The sequence below is a fragment of the Theropithecus gelada genome, chromosome 2 (assembly GCF_003255815.1).
Source record: "Theropithecus gelada isolate Dixy chromosome 2, Tgel_1.0, whole genome shotgun sequence".
In the NCBI taxonomy this organism is placed as follows: domain Eukaryota; kingdom Metazoa; phylum Chordata; class Mammalia; order Primates; family Cercopithecidae; genus Theropithecus; species Theropithecus gelada.
This window is the reverse complement of record NC_037669.1, coordinates 172,164,878-172,181,992: the sequence shown is the minus strand read 5'-3', so window position 1 is coordinate 172,181,992 and position 17,115 is coordinate 172,164,878. Positions and strand designations below refer to the sequence as shown.

Genomic DNA, 17,115 nt, shown 5'->3' with positions numbered 1-17,115 from the left:
TGCTTCTGTCGATACTCAATCCGGGCTCAGGTTTCCACTGCCCTATGAAGCCTAAACGCTGGTGAGGAGCTCTGTGCATTCCAGAGCACTTCCCCACCCAGAACCACATTGCTGCACCAGCAGTAAAAGGTGTCTGCTGACCAGGTTGCCATGCTTGACTTTTCCCTCTGAAAAAGTTTCAGAGCTGCTTGAAGCACAGAGAGAAGTAAATTGAAAGTGAACAACTCAGTAGGCTGAAGAAGTTGAGAGTTTTTCCCAGATACTGGCACTTAATTTGACTGGGTATAGCCCTGTGAATGTCCACCTCAGTATCAACCTACAGGAGGACAGATGTGATCGGAAAGGCCTGCTTTATTCCTGTTACATGGCCATGTGCAGAGACGAGTGGCCTCTGAGGAAGACACAGGACCCCCTACCTGGGAGGGAACTCCTTGTAGTAAAGCCTCTGCATCCTGCCCCTATTCCCATCAGGTCTCCTAAAACAAAACCTGTCAAATCTCTCCTCTTGTCAGGGAAACACTGGGGGTTTGGGACCAGGACACTGCCCATGGGGAAGTCAGTCCCATCTGACTGGTGGTGGATCCACATGAACCACGATGGGACAGTTGCACTGCGATGGTCACGTGCTTTTGGGTTCTCTATATCTCCAAGAAGGCAGTGACCTAGGAGCCAGCCTTCTTCCTACACAGAGGACTCCAGCGTGTATACGGAGGAAGGCACCAGGACATCCTATAGAGTGAGGGTGCAGCGCCTCTGTTGGTATATTTTTTTAAAAGTCTGACTTCAGTGTGTTATTGGTTAAAACTCCAAGAGGAAAACTGTGAATGAGTAGCACTCTTCATCCCTAACATACAGTAAGAGCTAATGTTTTACCGATCACCTAACCAGGTACCGTAACTAAACACTAGTGTATTATTTCTCCTATCAACCCATGAGTTGTTACTATTAGCTAGGGAAACACATCTGAATAGCTTATGCTAGGTCACGTAAGCTAGTAGAATGATTGGATTTAGGCTATCTTTTTCTAGAACCTGTGTTTTTAACCACTGCTCCATAGCTGCCTCATTTTCTCTTCATGCCAATACTCAAACCTAGACACCTCTCTAAGGTTAGATCACCTTTAGCCCAGTATTGACTTTGATGTCAGCCTTACTGGGCACTTCTGTGCAGCCCATAACTGCATAACTATCCACGGTGGCCTACCTGGTGTAGAGGGGTGCAGAGCTTGTGGCCTGGAAACAGAAACCTCATTTTATATTGGGAGGGGTGGTAGAGATATCTAAATCAGGACATGTCATCAAACTTCTTAACGCTCCTACTATATAATCAAGTGGCATCGTGAATTAGCAATTGACCGTTAATGTGAGTGGTTATCCAAACACTACCATGATCTCTCTTCACTGGATGGGTGGTTATTTTCACCTCCCAGATACTTGCCCAGAGGCCCTTCTGAGCTAGCCCAGCCATTTCCTCTGGGTTCCCAACTAGTTGACTTGTTTCACTTCACCTTGGTAACTGATGGGGTATGAAGCCATTCCCAATGTCAGAGCAGTAAGAAAACTCAGAAGTCATTGGGCATAAAGCGTCACATTTCCCCTGAAAGCCCTGGGAGATCAAGTGTGCCCAAGATCACACAAGCAACAGTGCTAGAGCCTAGAATACAGGTCTTCCAATCCCCAGCCTGATGTTCCTTCAACTACCTGGAGAAACATGAGGAAATACTGCCTCTGCAGGGAGTTATCAAGTGACAGTCAAAGTTAGCACTTTGGGAGGCCAAGGCGGATGGATCATCTGCAGTCAGGAGCTCGAGACCAGCCTGGCCCACATGGTGAAACCTGTCTCTACCAAAAAGCACAAAAATTAGCCAGGCCTGGTGAAGCACACCGGTAGTCCCAGCTACTGGGGCGGCTGAGGTTGGAGAATCGCTTGCACTGGGAGGGGGAGGTTGCAGTGAGCTGGGATCACGCCACTGCGCTTCAGCCTTGGCGACAGAGTGAGACCCTGTCTCAACAACAACAATAACAACAACAACAACAAAGGTAGTATACTCAATATTTATGGGCCCCAAATCCCCAGATACATTTCTAGTCTGGAATCAAATGGGTACTAAATAAGGCTTTGCAGCTGTAACGTGCTGCCAAGAAACGAATGCATGAGATCTGTCCCCTGCAAAAATGAAAGAATCCAGAGATTTGTCGAAAAGGAACAGAAGACCAGGATTTAGGACTTCGCAAACTGCCAATAACTCACTTAGAAATCCACGTCCAAACTGCAGCCCTCAAATGTTTCTAACTATTCTATTCGAAAAGGTTTTCCTCCTCAAAAGTTAGAATGTATTTGGATTCTGATGAGGCATTTAAACCATGTTCTGTTGCCTCTCTTCCTAGAAAGTTCAAAGCCGAAACCAAGTACAATCGGTACCTCCAGAGAGGAACGCACGTGGCCTGAGGAGGAAGACTGCTCAATGTCTCCTTTTATCCGAGGAGCCTCCATTCCCTGCCCCAGCCCCAGCCTGAAACAGGATGGCCCCAGGTGAAACGGGCATCCTCCTCACTGCTTCCGGCTGCTTCTGTCTCTGGAGAGAACCCAAGTCGTTTCATTTTGTCACACTAAAATCAAATGCCAGTGGCAACCACCAAGTACTTCTCCAGGATTAAAACACTCTTTGTTTGAAAGGAAGGCATCTTATCTGGAAAGACCAGCATCCAGGCCCCACGAGATGGGTAAAAATAGCCTAGGCCAGGCTGTCTCACCAAAGCCGGGCCCTGTTGGACAACACAAAGCTCCAGTTGATGGTCAAACTTGATCCTCCTCAGGGCAAAAAGAACCTTCTTTTCTTGCCGTCAGCAAAGACAACTGTGCATGTCTCTACTGCTTCTGATGGGAGTGTAAGTTCTGTGTGTGTCTTGGGGTAGGCCTGCTTGATAATGGAACCCTGGAAGAATCTGATGATGCGGGACCCCAGAGGCAGAACCAGGGGCTTGTCCACCAAGCTGCCATTACCTCTCTTATGGTGGGGGCTTCTGAAGTGATCCCTTATTTCCATTCCTGCTTGAGTACTACGTGGTCAATCCACAGCAGCCAGAGCATGTTGTCCAAAATGTTCACCAGAGGAGAAAACTCCTCACATGACTTCTAGTCCCCTTCAGAATAGAATCCAGACTTCTTCCTGTGGCCTCAGTGGCCTCTCCCTACCTTGCCAACTTCAACTACTTCTCCTTTCCTTTGCTCATGAACTTCTGGCCATCTTGGTCTGCTTTGTGAAGCTTCAATGACACACTGCTGAGGCAGTGTTTGCACTTGCTTTTCCCTCTGGCTTCAGTGCTTTTCCCTGATCTTCACATGGCTCACTTCTCAGAGTTCAGCTTGAATGTCACCTCCTCTAAAGCCTCAGTGAAAATGCTTTCTAAAACCCATGATTTTCTATCCCATCATGCTTTTGGTTTTTGGAATAAGAAATACCATTGTTTTAAAATTGAGGTATAACACGTGGTGGTTTAAAAATATGTGTGCAAATTCTTTGATCCTACTCCCTTTAAGGGGTGGAGCTTAATTCCCCTCCCCTTGGGTGTGGCCTGGACTTAGCGATTTGCTTCTAACAAATAGAATATGGTGAAAGTGATGGTGTGTGACTTGTGAAACTAGGTCACACAAAGCATTGTCACTTCCTTCTTGCTTGTTCTTTCTTGAATCTCTTGCTCTGGGGGAAGCTAGCTGACATTTCAAGAGGACAGTTATCCAGCCCCATGGACACGTCCACAGAGGAAGAAACTGAGTCCTCCCATCAATGACCAGCACTAAATTGTTAGACAAATGTGATGAGTGATTGTGGAGGCAGAGAGCTTCCAGCCTCTGGAATTCTTTAGATGACTGCAGCTCTGACTGGTGTCTTGATTGCTATTTCATGACAGATACTGAGCCAGAACCACTCAATGAAGTCAGTACCAGATTCCTGAACCACTGTGACTATGGGAGATAATAATGCTTATGTTTTAAGCTGCTAAGTTTTGTGGTATTTTGTTACACTGCAATAGATGATGAATATAGCATGCAAGCCTGGAGCTGTACACAAATCTCAAGAGTACAGCTTAAGGCATTTTCCCTAACCATATACCTGTGCAACTACCACCTAGATCACGATACGGGTATTTCCAGCACCTACCGGCTCCTTTGACTACTCCTAATCAAACCTCTTTCTCAAAAGTAACCATTATTTTGACCTCTATTCCTACAAGTTAGTTTTGCAAGTTCTTGAACTTCAGATCAATGGAATTATACAGAATATTCTCTTTTGTGTCTGATTTTATTCACTCAATATTATCTCTGTGCGATTCACCCACATGAGTGTACACAGCAATAGTTCATTCTTTTTCACTGCTGTGTAGTATTCCACGATGCAAACCACCACCCTGTTTCCTTTTCTTCATAGCAGTTGTCACGATCTGAGTTTCCTGGCCTATCTCCCTTCTAGAATATGAGCTCTGAGAATGAGACTGCTGTTTACACCTGTCTTGCTCTCTGCTGTGTCTTTAATGTCTAGAACAGTGTCCTCCACACAGCAGGTGGTTAATGAATATTTCCTGAATGAACAAACTGAATTCCTTCATCAGACTCTCTTCTATCTTGTAAACCTCGGAGGGAGGCATCAAGGGATTGCCCGGTTTTCAGGCAAAGGAGAAAGCTCAGGTTGTTCACCCATCTTGGTCACTCTACACTGATTGTGTTTGGCAACATGCGGGCAGATCCTGATCTGATTTGACAATCTATCCCCCCATGCCTGTGGGAATGTTTAAGTAGTGATACTAGTAACAACGTTTAAGTAGAGATACTAATAACAATGACACATGCAGCACACACAGTGCCTGTTGTGATGAGTTCATGGGAACAGAACGTTTTCCCCAATGGGACCTGTAGCCAGCCTGCCTTCACTGAGGAGAAAATACAGACGTTAGAAGCAGCAGGAGAGCCTTGTCACTGTCACCCTCTCTGTTTTGTAGACCAGCACTCTAGTAGCCATTGTTTTGCAATGTTAAGAGAAATAGATGGAATTATTTTAATAATCTAGTTTAACTTAAGATATCCAAATTATTTTTGTTTCAACATGTAATCAATACAAAAAATCATTGAGGAGATATTATACATGTTTAAATACTATGTCCTTAAAAGACAGTGTTTATTTTGCAATACACACTTCACACCAGGCACATTTCCAGGTGCTCATGAGCCACAACTGCCTTGCAGCTGCTGAACGTGACGGCGCAGCCCCAGGTGCTATTGCCTAGCTGCTCAGACACACCACTTCACAAGGGCAGCCTAGGCTTACTCAAGACTGACGATTACGGCTTATTTAGAGGAACACTCACCAGGCGCCAGGAACTAATTAACTCAATTCTTTAGTCCAGCAACCTAAGTGGGGAGGAGCTACTATTCTTCTTATTCAATTGGTGGGGAAACTGAGGCTCAGAGACGTAAGTTAGCTTCCCTAAGTTCACTCAGCTCCTACATGGCAGAGCTGGGATTTGAACCCAGGGAGTTGGACTGCAAAGCCCACCCTCTTAACCACTACACTGGCTACCCCACAGCAATTCCTGGTGCCTCATGCGGTAATCGTGCCACATCTACGGGTGGCTAAGCTGAGGCCAGGAGAGACCCAGGGCCTCCTCATGATGGCACAGATGCCCAGGCGCAATGCTGAAGCCTGAACTCGGGCTGTGGGACTCCAAGGCCAGAGCTCGCTCCCCACCAGCCTGGGCTCTCGTCTCTACCGAGTCCCCAGGAAGGGGAGAGGGAGCGACAGGTTCACATGGGAACAGCCCTCCATGGCTATACAGCTGCATGGTCTCCAGGGCCTCAAGGAGCCACAAATCACATTTTGAAGTCACACAGGCCATCACTTTTGCGTCACCAGAAGCAAGGTGCCGCTGTGACTGGCATGGGAATATTTTCCTTGGGGGCAGTAAGGGCAGTGGGTGGGTGGCAGGACTCAGGAAGTCGTGTGTCTTGTAGGGAAAGACTTTAAATCTTGAAGCCTTAACAGATGTGACATTCCAAAGGCAGTATATATGCTGGAATTTGAATTTTGACTTTTAATTCATTTGCCCATTCATTCATTCACAACTATTCGCTAAATCCCCCTTTCGAGCCTGGAACTCCGCCACAGCGACCAACCCTAAGATGGTTCCTGCTCTCACTGAGACAAGAAACCGGGGAGAAGCTGCTGGGAAATGCACCTGTAATTACGCTGTGCCTTAAGAGCTTGGGACAGACCCGCGGTGTGAGGAAGGAATCAGGTGGCTGGTCGGGGAAAGCTTTTCTGAAGACATGGCATTTCGGCTGAGATGAGGAATAGGCCAGGAAGGATGTGAGGAGAAGAGGGTGGGCAATCTAGACAGAGGGAATGGGATGTAAAAAGGCTCTGGGTCAGGAAAGAGCTTGACTGAGGCTCGAGGCAGCGCCAGGAGGTGATATAGCCAAGAGAGGCGCCCTTGTGAGTTGGGCCAGATGGACACCTAGAATTTCCAGTCAAGCTCTTCAAGCCCGCCTGCCCTGCCCCCAGTTTTACCGCAGTGTTTACCTCCTTCACCCACCCCGCCCACCCGTCCTGGCTCCACACTGACCCTGCTCCCCCTCAGCTTGCCCACGCTGTTGAATGTGGGCTCTGAGGGCAGCTCGCCTCTGTTCAACATCTGGCTCCACTGTTTACCAGCTGTGTGACCTGGGGAGAGTCGCTTCGCCTCTCTGAGCTTTCTCCCATGTTGACAAATACAACCAGTTGCGTTTCTGAAGTTCCAGCTCTGAGAAACACAGGCAATGGCTCTTCTACGAGGGCAACCCTGGCAGAGGCAAGATGGCCTAAGCCCCGGTCCAGGAAGGAAGGCCCCTCTCGCTTCTGCGGAGTGGCCTGGGTGCACCACCCACGCCTCACTGTGGCATATCAGCTTTCCCCATCATTTGCCCACGGGGGCTGCTATGAAAACCCTGTCTTCAGAATCACAAGTGGATCATTATCCCTCACTGTGTTCCCACAGGGTTTAATTTCATTGTAAAAAATACAGCTACTTAATGAATTCTCCACCACAGTCTTTAAACAAACCCTGGCAAAGCAAGTCATTTTCTCATCCGAAAATTGCTCAAGGTTTTCTACTTTGCAAAAGCGATTTTGCCCTCCTTTATCCGGAGGCTGGAAACTCTCTCGGGGGAGCTCTATGGGTTTTTGGCTTCCCCTTGGGCCTCAGCTGCCTCGCCTGCAAAATGTGGACAATAACAGGACCCCTGAGGGCGTAGTGCAACTTCACAATAACACTCAGCGTAACTGAGGCCTGTGGGGTGCCACACACTGTTCCAAGCTGTACGTGCCACCTCATTGCATGCTTTCTAGAGCCTGAAAGGAAGCTGCTATTGCCATCTTCATCGTAAATACGAGGAAACTGAGGCTCAGAGAGGGAAGTAACTTTCCCAAGGTCACACAGCTAGTAAGCAGCAGAGCCGGAGTTTGAACCCAGGCATGCTAGTTTCAGAGCCCACATTCAACAGCTGGGCAAGCTGAAGGGGAGCAGGATCCGTGTGGAACCAGGATGTGGTGCAGTGGGGTGGGGTGAGGGGTGAGTGGAGGAGATAAATACTGTGGCAAAAGTAGGAGCAGGCCAGGCGTTGCTGGAGAGCTTGACTGTAGAGTGCAACAGGACAGGGACTCTCCACTCTGCCATCACACAACCACGAAGTAAGTGCTCAGTAAATACGCGTGAGAATCATGACTTCAAGCGATATTGACGCAGTGCTGCATAACGAGACAGAGCGAACGTTTAAACCAAAAGTCAGACCGCGGTACACCTCTGCTCAAAACCCAGTGACTCTTTAGGAGACCGAGAAGGAGAATCTGTGCACGATCACAGGCCCCACTCTGGGATCGAAGGTCTCGTCCCCCCTGGCTCACTCCCTTCCAGGCACACTCACTTCCTCCAACCTGCCAGGGCTTCCCCTGCCCCAGGGCCTTTGAACTCCACTCTCTCTAGGCTCCCCAGGACTCGCACACCCCTCCCATCAGGGTCTTCTCCTGGGCCTGGCTCTTTCTGGGAAACACTGGGAAATTCTGTTTCTTCATTCAGGTTTCTTCAAATGCCATCTGTGTCTGAGCTACGGAAACAAGCCCCAGCCCTCCCTCCCATCCCAGATTCTGCTTCTGTCCTTCTTTGTTGCACGTAAGACGCTGTCTAATCCATGTATCTGCTTCCTTACTGTCTGTGTCCCCCCAGGAGAAGGTCGGCTCCGTGAGGGCTGGGGTTTCAGCTTGGTTCCCTCTGCTGCCTCCTCAGAGCCTAGAATAGTGCCTGGCACACAGTAGGTCATCAACAAATATTTGTGGAAGGAGGAAGAGAAGGAAGGGAGGGAGGGAAGAGGGGTTGAGGGAGAGAAGAGGCAGAGAAACCAAAGTGTGACCACCTCAAGGTTTATTTTTAGGATTTTTATTTTAAGTTGAGAGAGACTTGATCCTAATTATTGCAGAGGAGAAGAGGCAGGTGAGAGGGGGTGGAAGAAAAGGCAAAAAGGAGACAAAGGAGATTGAACAAGAAGGAAACATGAGGGCAGAGCCAGGTGAAGGGGCCACTCCTGCTCCAGGGCTCCCTCACTTGCCTGAACACAGCCCTAGGATGCTACCAGCTCTTGAGTGAACATTAAAAAAAACCCATCTGCAGTGGTTATGAAGAGTCTGCCTATCTTAATAGAGACATTTTTGGCTACTTGGCTCCTGTGGGAAAACATGAAACTCAAAGCGTGGCCTCAGAATCTTCTGGCTCCAACCTCATGCAGGAAGCCCGACTATGGGCTGCCCACCAAAGGGTCCCCACCGAGCAGAGGCGAGGATGGGAAATTCCCGTGCAAGGTGAGCAAGGGCAGGACAGGTGAGGCCTTCCATCCTCTGCCTGTATCATGAGGGCCCTCACCTGGTGATTCTGAATCGACCCTTCCCGGAGAGCCTCGACTGCGTGTCCCACAGCTGACCGCATCTTCCTGGGAAAGTGCCTGCCCTGGCAGGCGCACAGTCAGAAATACTACCTTGTCTTGTTGAGAGACCACACACAACACAACGAGACACGTGGCTCTGAACAGGCCATACTCAATCAGGGCTGGTGACCCTTGAGAGAGACTGGGTTTTCCTTTTTAGGGTCTGAGAATAACCTCAGCCTGCGTCTGTCTGTCTGTTCATCCTCTCAGTTTCTCTGTCCCACTCTATCTACATATCAATGACTTAGATAAGAAGATTCTTCTAAACAGCTGTGCCAGTTAACATCCTCATTCAAAATATGCTCTTTGAACTTCTGTACTTGCAGGATCTTGTGATTAACTGCCTTTGCTACAAATTCTTGGAAACAAGCTCTTGCCTAGGGCCAAATGCGTATTCCTTCGAGCTTTGTCTTGTGTGACTGGAGGTCTTTGCCCTTTAACTATCAGGACATTTTCCTCGCTGGCCTATTGCACCCCAACCCAGACTCCTCACCCCCATGGCCCAGGAAGGAGTGGTTGAAAGTTTCCTGATTCCCACCACAGGGCTGAAATTGCCCACATTAACCCAGCTTTGGCCTTGTCAACGTCGTTGGTTAAGTACCTGCTGCATGCTAGGTATTACAGCTGTTAATATAGTTAATCCCATTTAAGTAATTACCTTATTTAATGCCTTAATGATTTGCATTTCTATTTTATATACATAGGTAAACAGAGGCTTAGAGAAGTTAAATAACTTGGCCAAGGTCACAAAAATTGGTTTCTGTTCTACCTGACTACTGAGGGGCTAATGGCGAATTCTTGGATCCACGGGGCTGGAAGACTGCTGTAGGATTCAGTATAAGCTGAGATGTGGAAAGAGAGCTGCTGGAGGCAGGAAGGGGATCTAAATTGAGGAAGGGGATTTAAATCTTGTGGAGACTGCACCCTGATCAATAAATATGTGGCTGTGCAGAAATAAGCCACTTTCCCGGAGGATCTCAAAGTATACCTCTCACTCCATATGCTAGGGCTGAGAATCACAAACTGTCATCATCTGGCAACTAGACAAAAGAAGGATTAAGGAACAAGGAGAAGGTCAAGGTCAGAACCTGCGGACTGGGAAGGCTCCAGGCCCTGCTGGGTGGCTGTGTGATACAGGCTGTCAGAATGACATAGCATTGCTTACTGTGGACTTGATTTGCTGTGTGTCACCTCACAGACCACTCAGACACTGTGGTGGTAACTCCAGTCTCTGCTAATATCTTGGAAGCGTTCTGAGGTTTAGGGGAAATTCTACTGAGTGTTACATTTTAAGTTTTTGTCAGGAAAGCATTAAAAGACCCAGTAATTTTTGTACATTGTTCTAATAGCTCATTGTTAATATCATTATTGATCTGTCAAATTGTCTCTGTTACTCTCTGGTGGTCTAGCTGGTTCTCTCACTGTGGCCCACAACTCTCTCATCTCTGCTGTCCCTAAGGGCTCCTGTTTATGCTTCATCATCCTCTTTTACATCCTCTTAGGCCTGGAGGTAGCCCAGTACCACCCTGGCTCTATACCCCACTCCACCCCTGATCTTGTACCACCCCCATCTGTGACCTTGGGAAGACCCCTGCCCTCCTGTTCTTAGTCAGTTCAGGCTACTATAACAGAGACCTGGCCCGTTAAACAACAACATTTGCTTCTCCTAGGTCTAGAGGCTGAAAGTCTGAGGTCAGGGAGCCGGCATGGCTGGGTTCTTGGTGAGGGCTCTCCTCTTAGGTCACAACTGCCTTCCTGCTATATCCTCACAAGGCAGAGAAAGGGAGCTCTGGTGGCTTCATCTCCTTATAAGGGCACTAATTCCATCTTGGGGCTCCACCCTTGTGACCTCACCTAAACTTAATCACCCCCCAAAGGCCCCACCTCCTAATAGCACCACATTGGGAATTAAGGCTTCAACATACACATTTTTAGAGGATGCAAATATTCAGTCATAGCATGTCTGTGGGCCTCAGTTTCCTCACCTGTACAAAGGGGATACCTGATGCCCCTTGGCTCCCTGCCCTGCTCGTGCTATGCTTCTAGAGCCTTAAAGAGGGTAAGGGGGCCAGCACACTTTGTCTTCCACAGGCTGGATGTCCACCCTGTCTTTCCCTGGTGGGGAACTTCAGGCTGGGACTGTTTCCTTGGATGGGAGCAGCTCCCATTAGACGTATGTATGCAGAGAGGCCTGTGGAGCCTCTCCCAGGGATGCATCCGAACATAGGGAAAGTACAATCAGCTTTTGAAGTGCTGTAAAAGCATTGCCTTTTTATTAGGTTTTTCACAGCTTTGGGTATAAACCATTCTGCAAAGCAAATATAGTTACTATAATTAAGCACACGAACGCACTCCCACTTAAGAGGAGAGAGGTCCCTGCGTGCGGTGGTCGTACAGGAAGCTTGAATGTTTATGTGTCCTGTTTGCTAAACAGACCTGAGGAAGAGTGGCAAGTAACTTACAGGTGCCAGGTGTCCTGACAGCATATGTGATTATTTTATTTCTTGTAAAAATCAGGGTATCCGGGGTGAACTTAGAAACATTCAGGAAGACTGAAACAGACCAGCATTCACCTGCAGAGTTTGCCAACCTCAGCTCATTTGAGCTTCGCAGACCTCAGTGAGCCTGAGGGATGGGAATTCAGCCCATTTCACAGATAAGGAGCCAGAGGCTAGGTGAGTCCACCTACTAAGTCAGGTGAGTGCTAGAGTCGAAACTCAAAAACTCCTCTGGAGATCTTCAATGCCTCTTGGTCCCCTCCCCTCCCCTCCACGGTGCCCGCTCTCCCTCCCCAGCCCCATCATTGAGAGCTCAAAAAAGCACATACCAGGATGTCCAGGCAGGCGGCCTTCAGCAGGGTGATTTGGTCTGCGATGGTCAAGCCAGTGAAACCAGGCAGACGTTTAGCAAACTCCACGATCTTAATAATGCACTTGGTGGCCAGTTCACTGAATTTGTCCCAGAGGCCCAGGTCCAGTCGGACTCGATGGTCAGCACTGGAATTCTAGGACAGAGAGAAAATGTCATCAGATACAGTTTTTGGGAAGCACTACAGGAGGGGAGAAACTCAGTGTGTTTCCTATTAAAGGGGGTGACATGTCAGCCTTGAGCAGGCAGCTTGTTGGTGGAGCAGCTGTATTTTTTTTCAGCCTGGATTCATCTTTTTTTTTTTTTTGTGAGACGGAGTCTCACTCTGTCATCCAGGCAGGAGTACAGTGGCACAATCTCAGCTCACTGCAACCTCTACCTCCCTGGTTCAAAGAATTCTCCTGCCTCAGCCTCCCAAGTAGCTGGGATTACAGGTGTGTGCCACCACGCCCGGCTAACTTTTTGTATTTTTAGTAGAGACAGAGTTTCACTGTGTTAGCCAGGATGGTCTAGATCTCCTGACCTCATGATTCACCTGTCTTGGCCTCCCAAAGTGCTGGGATTACAGGCATGAGCCATTGCATTTGGCTGGATTCATCTTTTTAAAATGCTTAAAATGTTATTCCTGTACCATTGGATAACCAAGTAACAGATGAGAGGGAGTTTCTCTGCATGCAGTTATCCAGCTAACAAACAAGGAAAGAATGAGGATTCACCATTTTCTAACTGATGAACGAATGGCTCTAAGCGTCGACCATCAGTAGTTGTTAATCTCTTAAAAACAGGCAACCTGTCATGCTGATGCCCTGATGGGAAAACACGCCACCACCTCTGAAACATTCTGGCCAAAAATCAAACTTGAATCAAACTGAGACTCTAGATATAACCTCAGGAAATCCAGGGATATGGTAAACGACACAAAAGGGGTACAGCTGTCAACATCCAGAATGCCAGAAAATCCACAAAACCAATGAACCAGTTTTTTCAATGAGTGCATTGCAAGAGAGAAAAACAAGTGGAGAGAGAAATGTATAGATTGAAAGCAACTCAACCCAAATGCTCATTAACTGGTGGGTGGATAAATAAATTGTGATTACAACTTTGCATTGAAAATGCTAGGTAGCGTTAATAAGGAAGGAAACTGTAATACATGTTACAACATGGATAAACCTTGGAAGCATGCTAAACCAAAGAAGGCACACATAAACGCCCACATACAAAATGATTCTATTTATATGACGTTCTGGAAAAGGCAAAACTATAGTGATTGAGAACAGCTCAGTGGTTTTCCAGGAGCGGGAATGCAGGTGGGGACTGACCACAGGTGCACAAGGAAACTCTTTGGAGCAGTGGAAATGTTCTACATCTTGACTGGGGTCAGGTTATGTGACTGTGTACTTTTGTCACACTCATCCAATTATACCTTTAAAAAAGATAAACATTACATTATGTAAATTATACTGCAATAAACCTGACCTAAGATACTGAGAAGACTGACAACCAATTGCGTGATGTAAACCTTATCTAAATTTTAATTAAAAAAAAAAAACTGTAAAGAGATGGTGATATATATGAGAAAACTAGAAATATGAGCTATTAGGTGTTGGAGATAATTTTATTTTAGGATGGTAATAATGGCACTGATGCTTTACTTTCGTTTGCAGAAGCTTCTTTCATTTAGAATGCATATGAAGTTTTTTTTTTTTTTTTTTTTTTTGAGACGGAGTCTTGCTCTGTCGCCCAGGCTGGAGTGCAGTGGCCGGATCTCAGCTCACTGCAAGCTCCGCCTCCCGGGTTCACGCCATTCTCCTGTCTCAGCCTCCCGAGTAGCTGGGACTACAGGCGCCCGCCACCTCGCCCGGCTAGTTTTTCGTATTTTTTAGTAGAGACGGGGTTTCACCGTGTTAGCCAGGATGGTCTCGATCTCCTGACCTCGCGATTCGCCTGTCTCGGCCTCCCAAAGTGCTGGGATTACAGGCTTGAGCCACCGCGCCCGGCCAAAGATATTTACAGATAAAATGAGATATTTGTAATTTACCATCCAACAAAAGGCTGACGTTGTCCTCTGACAAATGTAAACAGCTCAGGAGAGGTACTGTGTTTCTCAAACTGGTATCTTTAGTTCCCCACCTCAGTTAAAATCAGTCTACAGGAAGTCAATAAAACTAGCTCTTGCTTTGAATGTCTGCATGGAAAGCCAGGAAGGAGAGTTTGCACGAGGTGCCCTAGACACCGTAAAAACGATGGCGGCCAACTGTGCCTTCCATGACATTCCTTGTGGAGAGTAGACACGCATCCTTCAGATTTATTTTATTCCTTCCTCAAGGACCTTGGTGGAATACAGTACACTTGGGGGAACATGAGATCAAGATGTGTGGCCATTCGGACCGTAATTAAATTTAATAGGCAGTTTATCCGGTTCATAGGAAGATGACACGGAAGAGAGGGACGGAGAGTCAAGCTTATGGAGGGAAATCATTTTACAATAGAGTATCCATCTGGAAAAAAAGACATTGCCCAGACCCAGCAAGTGTGAACGAAATCTTCATCAACATTGGATGAGGTTACTTTATCACGCGCGAGGGCTGAGAGAGGAGCCTGTCGCACCTTCTATTAAAAATAATGCACAGCCGTCTTAACGGCATGTAAATCTAACTCACTATTATGCAAACTGAAGGGAAGAGGCAGTTAATAAAACACAAAATAACCTGGTGTTTTATTATACTGGCTGCTGGATTCATAGGCATGAGGCTTCAAATGGCTTATATATTATCTTCCAGCTGCGGCAAATGGAGAGCCCTGGCCTGCTTGGGTTGGTAATGAAGGCGGCTGTAGGGAGCACCAGGGAAGCGTGGATTTTCAGCAGCATTTCTGAGTGTGCAGGAAGGAAAACCAGCAGAGGAGAGGCAGAAAATTGGGTGGTGAGGAGGGGCCCTTGCTGTGAGTATGAGGCAGGCTGATGAGGAAAACAGCCAAGGCAGAAGGGCAAGGGGCTCTCCTCCATCTGCTGCCAGCTGTGAGTCTGCTCAGGGCTTTCAGGGAGGTCCCCTCTTCAGCAGGAGACACAGGAGCTGCAGCGCCTCCCCAGGATGCTGCGCCGTGGCCCATATGGAGGATCGCGCCATGGCCTCCCAGGGCCATCTTAAGCAGCAGAAAAGCCCAATCCTACTATGAAATCCAATTAAATGGCAAGTTTTGCCCCGCAAATGGATCCCTTTCTTCTGCTGGTTTGGTTCTCTGCTGCAACAGGCTGTCTTCCTGGACTGGCAGGACTTTCAGAACAAGACCCATAAAGGAAAGTGGAATCACCAGCATCTTTAAATCGCGCTGGAGGCAGCGCCTGGGTATTACAGTGGTTTGTTCAAGGGTTCTGGCTTTTTTTTTCAAAGCTAAGCAGGAAATGTAAATTTTCATTAAAGGAATAAAGAATGAAAGATCTGTGGCAATGTTGGGTATATCCATGGAGGTGCCTCCTTCCACCATCCTGGAGACTGATGTCCTTTCAAGTTTAATTTGCAGACTGTCCCTGTCACTCACATTCCATTCCTGCATTTTGTATGTTTTTGTAGGTAACCAACCCTTTTCTAGGGCTTGCCTCGTGCCAGGCACTGTTCTATGTGCTTAACAATCATTGACTCGCTTTACTTTTCACAGCGCCCCCATGCGGTAGGCACTATTATGGTCTCCATTTGGCTGATAAGGAAGCGAAGGCCCACAGAAGCACAGTCATTTGTGCAAGACACCGCAGGCGAACTGGAGGGTATGGGATTCACCCACACAGTTGGGTTGGGGTGTTTAGGCTGCACCATGTCACCCCCCTCCCTACTGATTCCTCACATATTTCTACTTTCTGGTTAGAACTTCCTGACTCCTAAAGCCTGTGGTTGCATCTGTGATCTCCCTCCTTGTTGGAATCTCTGGATGCTTCCAATCAGGTAGCTACAAGAGCTCCAGCACGGCTCTAAAGAGAATGTTATGTGCCAGCCAACATCTCTTTGTGGTCAACACACACATTATCTAGGCACTATGACAAGATGGCTTCGGGAACGTCTGCCCCCAACAGAGGAGAACAGAAGAGAAGGCCCCCAACGTGCCTGCAGCATTTTCCTCAGGACCACCCGCCTCCAACAGTGGGGAGAAGGCAGCTTGGCAGCTGCCTGTAGCTCTGGGTAGACATGTAGGGCGTCATCTTAACGGCATGGTGCAGTGTGTGGGCAGAGAGGGCTTCGAGCAAAGGGCAATGGGAGAGGGCAAGTAGGGAGGGTCTGTAGAATCTTTCGAGTGTTTCCTAGCAACCTGGCTCACAGCAAGAGTGATGCTGCGGGATTCCCCTGGAGGTCATGCTTCAGGTGTGCTCCTGGACCACCATCGTCTAAGATTCCTGAGCTGGGACATGACCCTGGAAGGGACCATCTGTCCATCTGCAGCCCCTTCACTCCTGGGGTTCAGAGATCCGGGACCTTGGGTAGAGTGCAGGGGTGGTGTGGTGGGTGTAGTCCAAGGCCCTAGAGGATGTCCAGGAAATACTAGAATTCTGGAGTGGTCCCAGCTGCTGAAAGGGGCCATGAATGCCTTCTGGAGCTGCAGGATACATCTGAGAAAGATCAAAAGCCCTGCCCTGTGTCCCTGCCGAAGCCTTCCAGTCAGACACAGCAGCTAGGGGCCACCTTCTTGGAACTGCTTTTTCTCCTGACTAGAAACTCCCCTTGGCTCCCGAGGGCTAATATTCACACACTTTATCCCGCACCCAAAGCCCCTAGGAAGCCAGCCCCGACCTACCTCCTCAAACTTAGCTCTGCCTCCCTCGCACCCCTCCCCATCCCTGTGAAACCCTGTGCCAGGTTCACGCCATTGCTTTTGCTGGGAACGTCTTTCCCTTGTTCCACTACTCAGGAAGAATGTGGGTACTTAGTGCAGTGCCTACAGAATATTTTTCTTCAAAAGATCAGGACTTACGTGTGCTGCCAGAGGTTTCTAAATACTCACAACACTTGTGACAAAATTTGATTTCCAGCTAGGCTTTGCAGAGAGCGGCCAGCATGGAAAGGTAATGTCCGTGCACTCCAATTCTGCACTCACTAGGTGTTACTGTTTGCTATGGGTTAAATTGTGTCCCGCAAAAAGATGTGTTGAAATCCTAGCCCGAGTATGTCAGAATGTGATGCTATTTGGAAATACGGACTTTATAGGGGTAATCAAGTTAAAGTGAGGTTATTAGGGTAGGCCCTAATCCAGTATGACTGG

At 47.9% G+C, this 17,115-nt stretch overlaps 1 protein-coding gene across 6 annotated transcripts in view; it reads right to left on the bottom strand.

Annotated features, from left to right (window-relative positions):
- Positions 1-17,115, bottom strand: part of RARB (retinoic acid receptor beta) — a 767,875-nt gene that overhangs the window by 5,347 nt on the left and 745,413 nt on the right. For all 6 annotated transcript variants that reach the window (XM_025374723.1, XM_025374728.1, XM_025374724.1 and 3 more), the window contains one exon: positions 11,831-12,007. In XM_025374723.1, the coding sequence (XP_025230508.1) occupies positions 11,831-12,007 (177 nt within the window). The remainder of the gene's footprint in view (positions 1-11,830; positions 12,008-17,115) is intronic.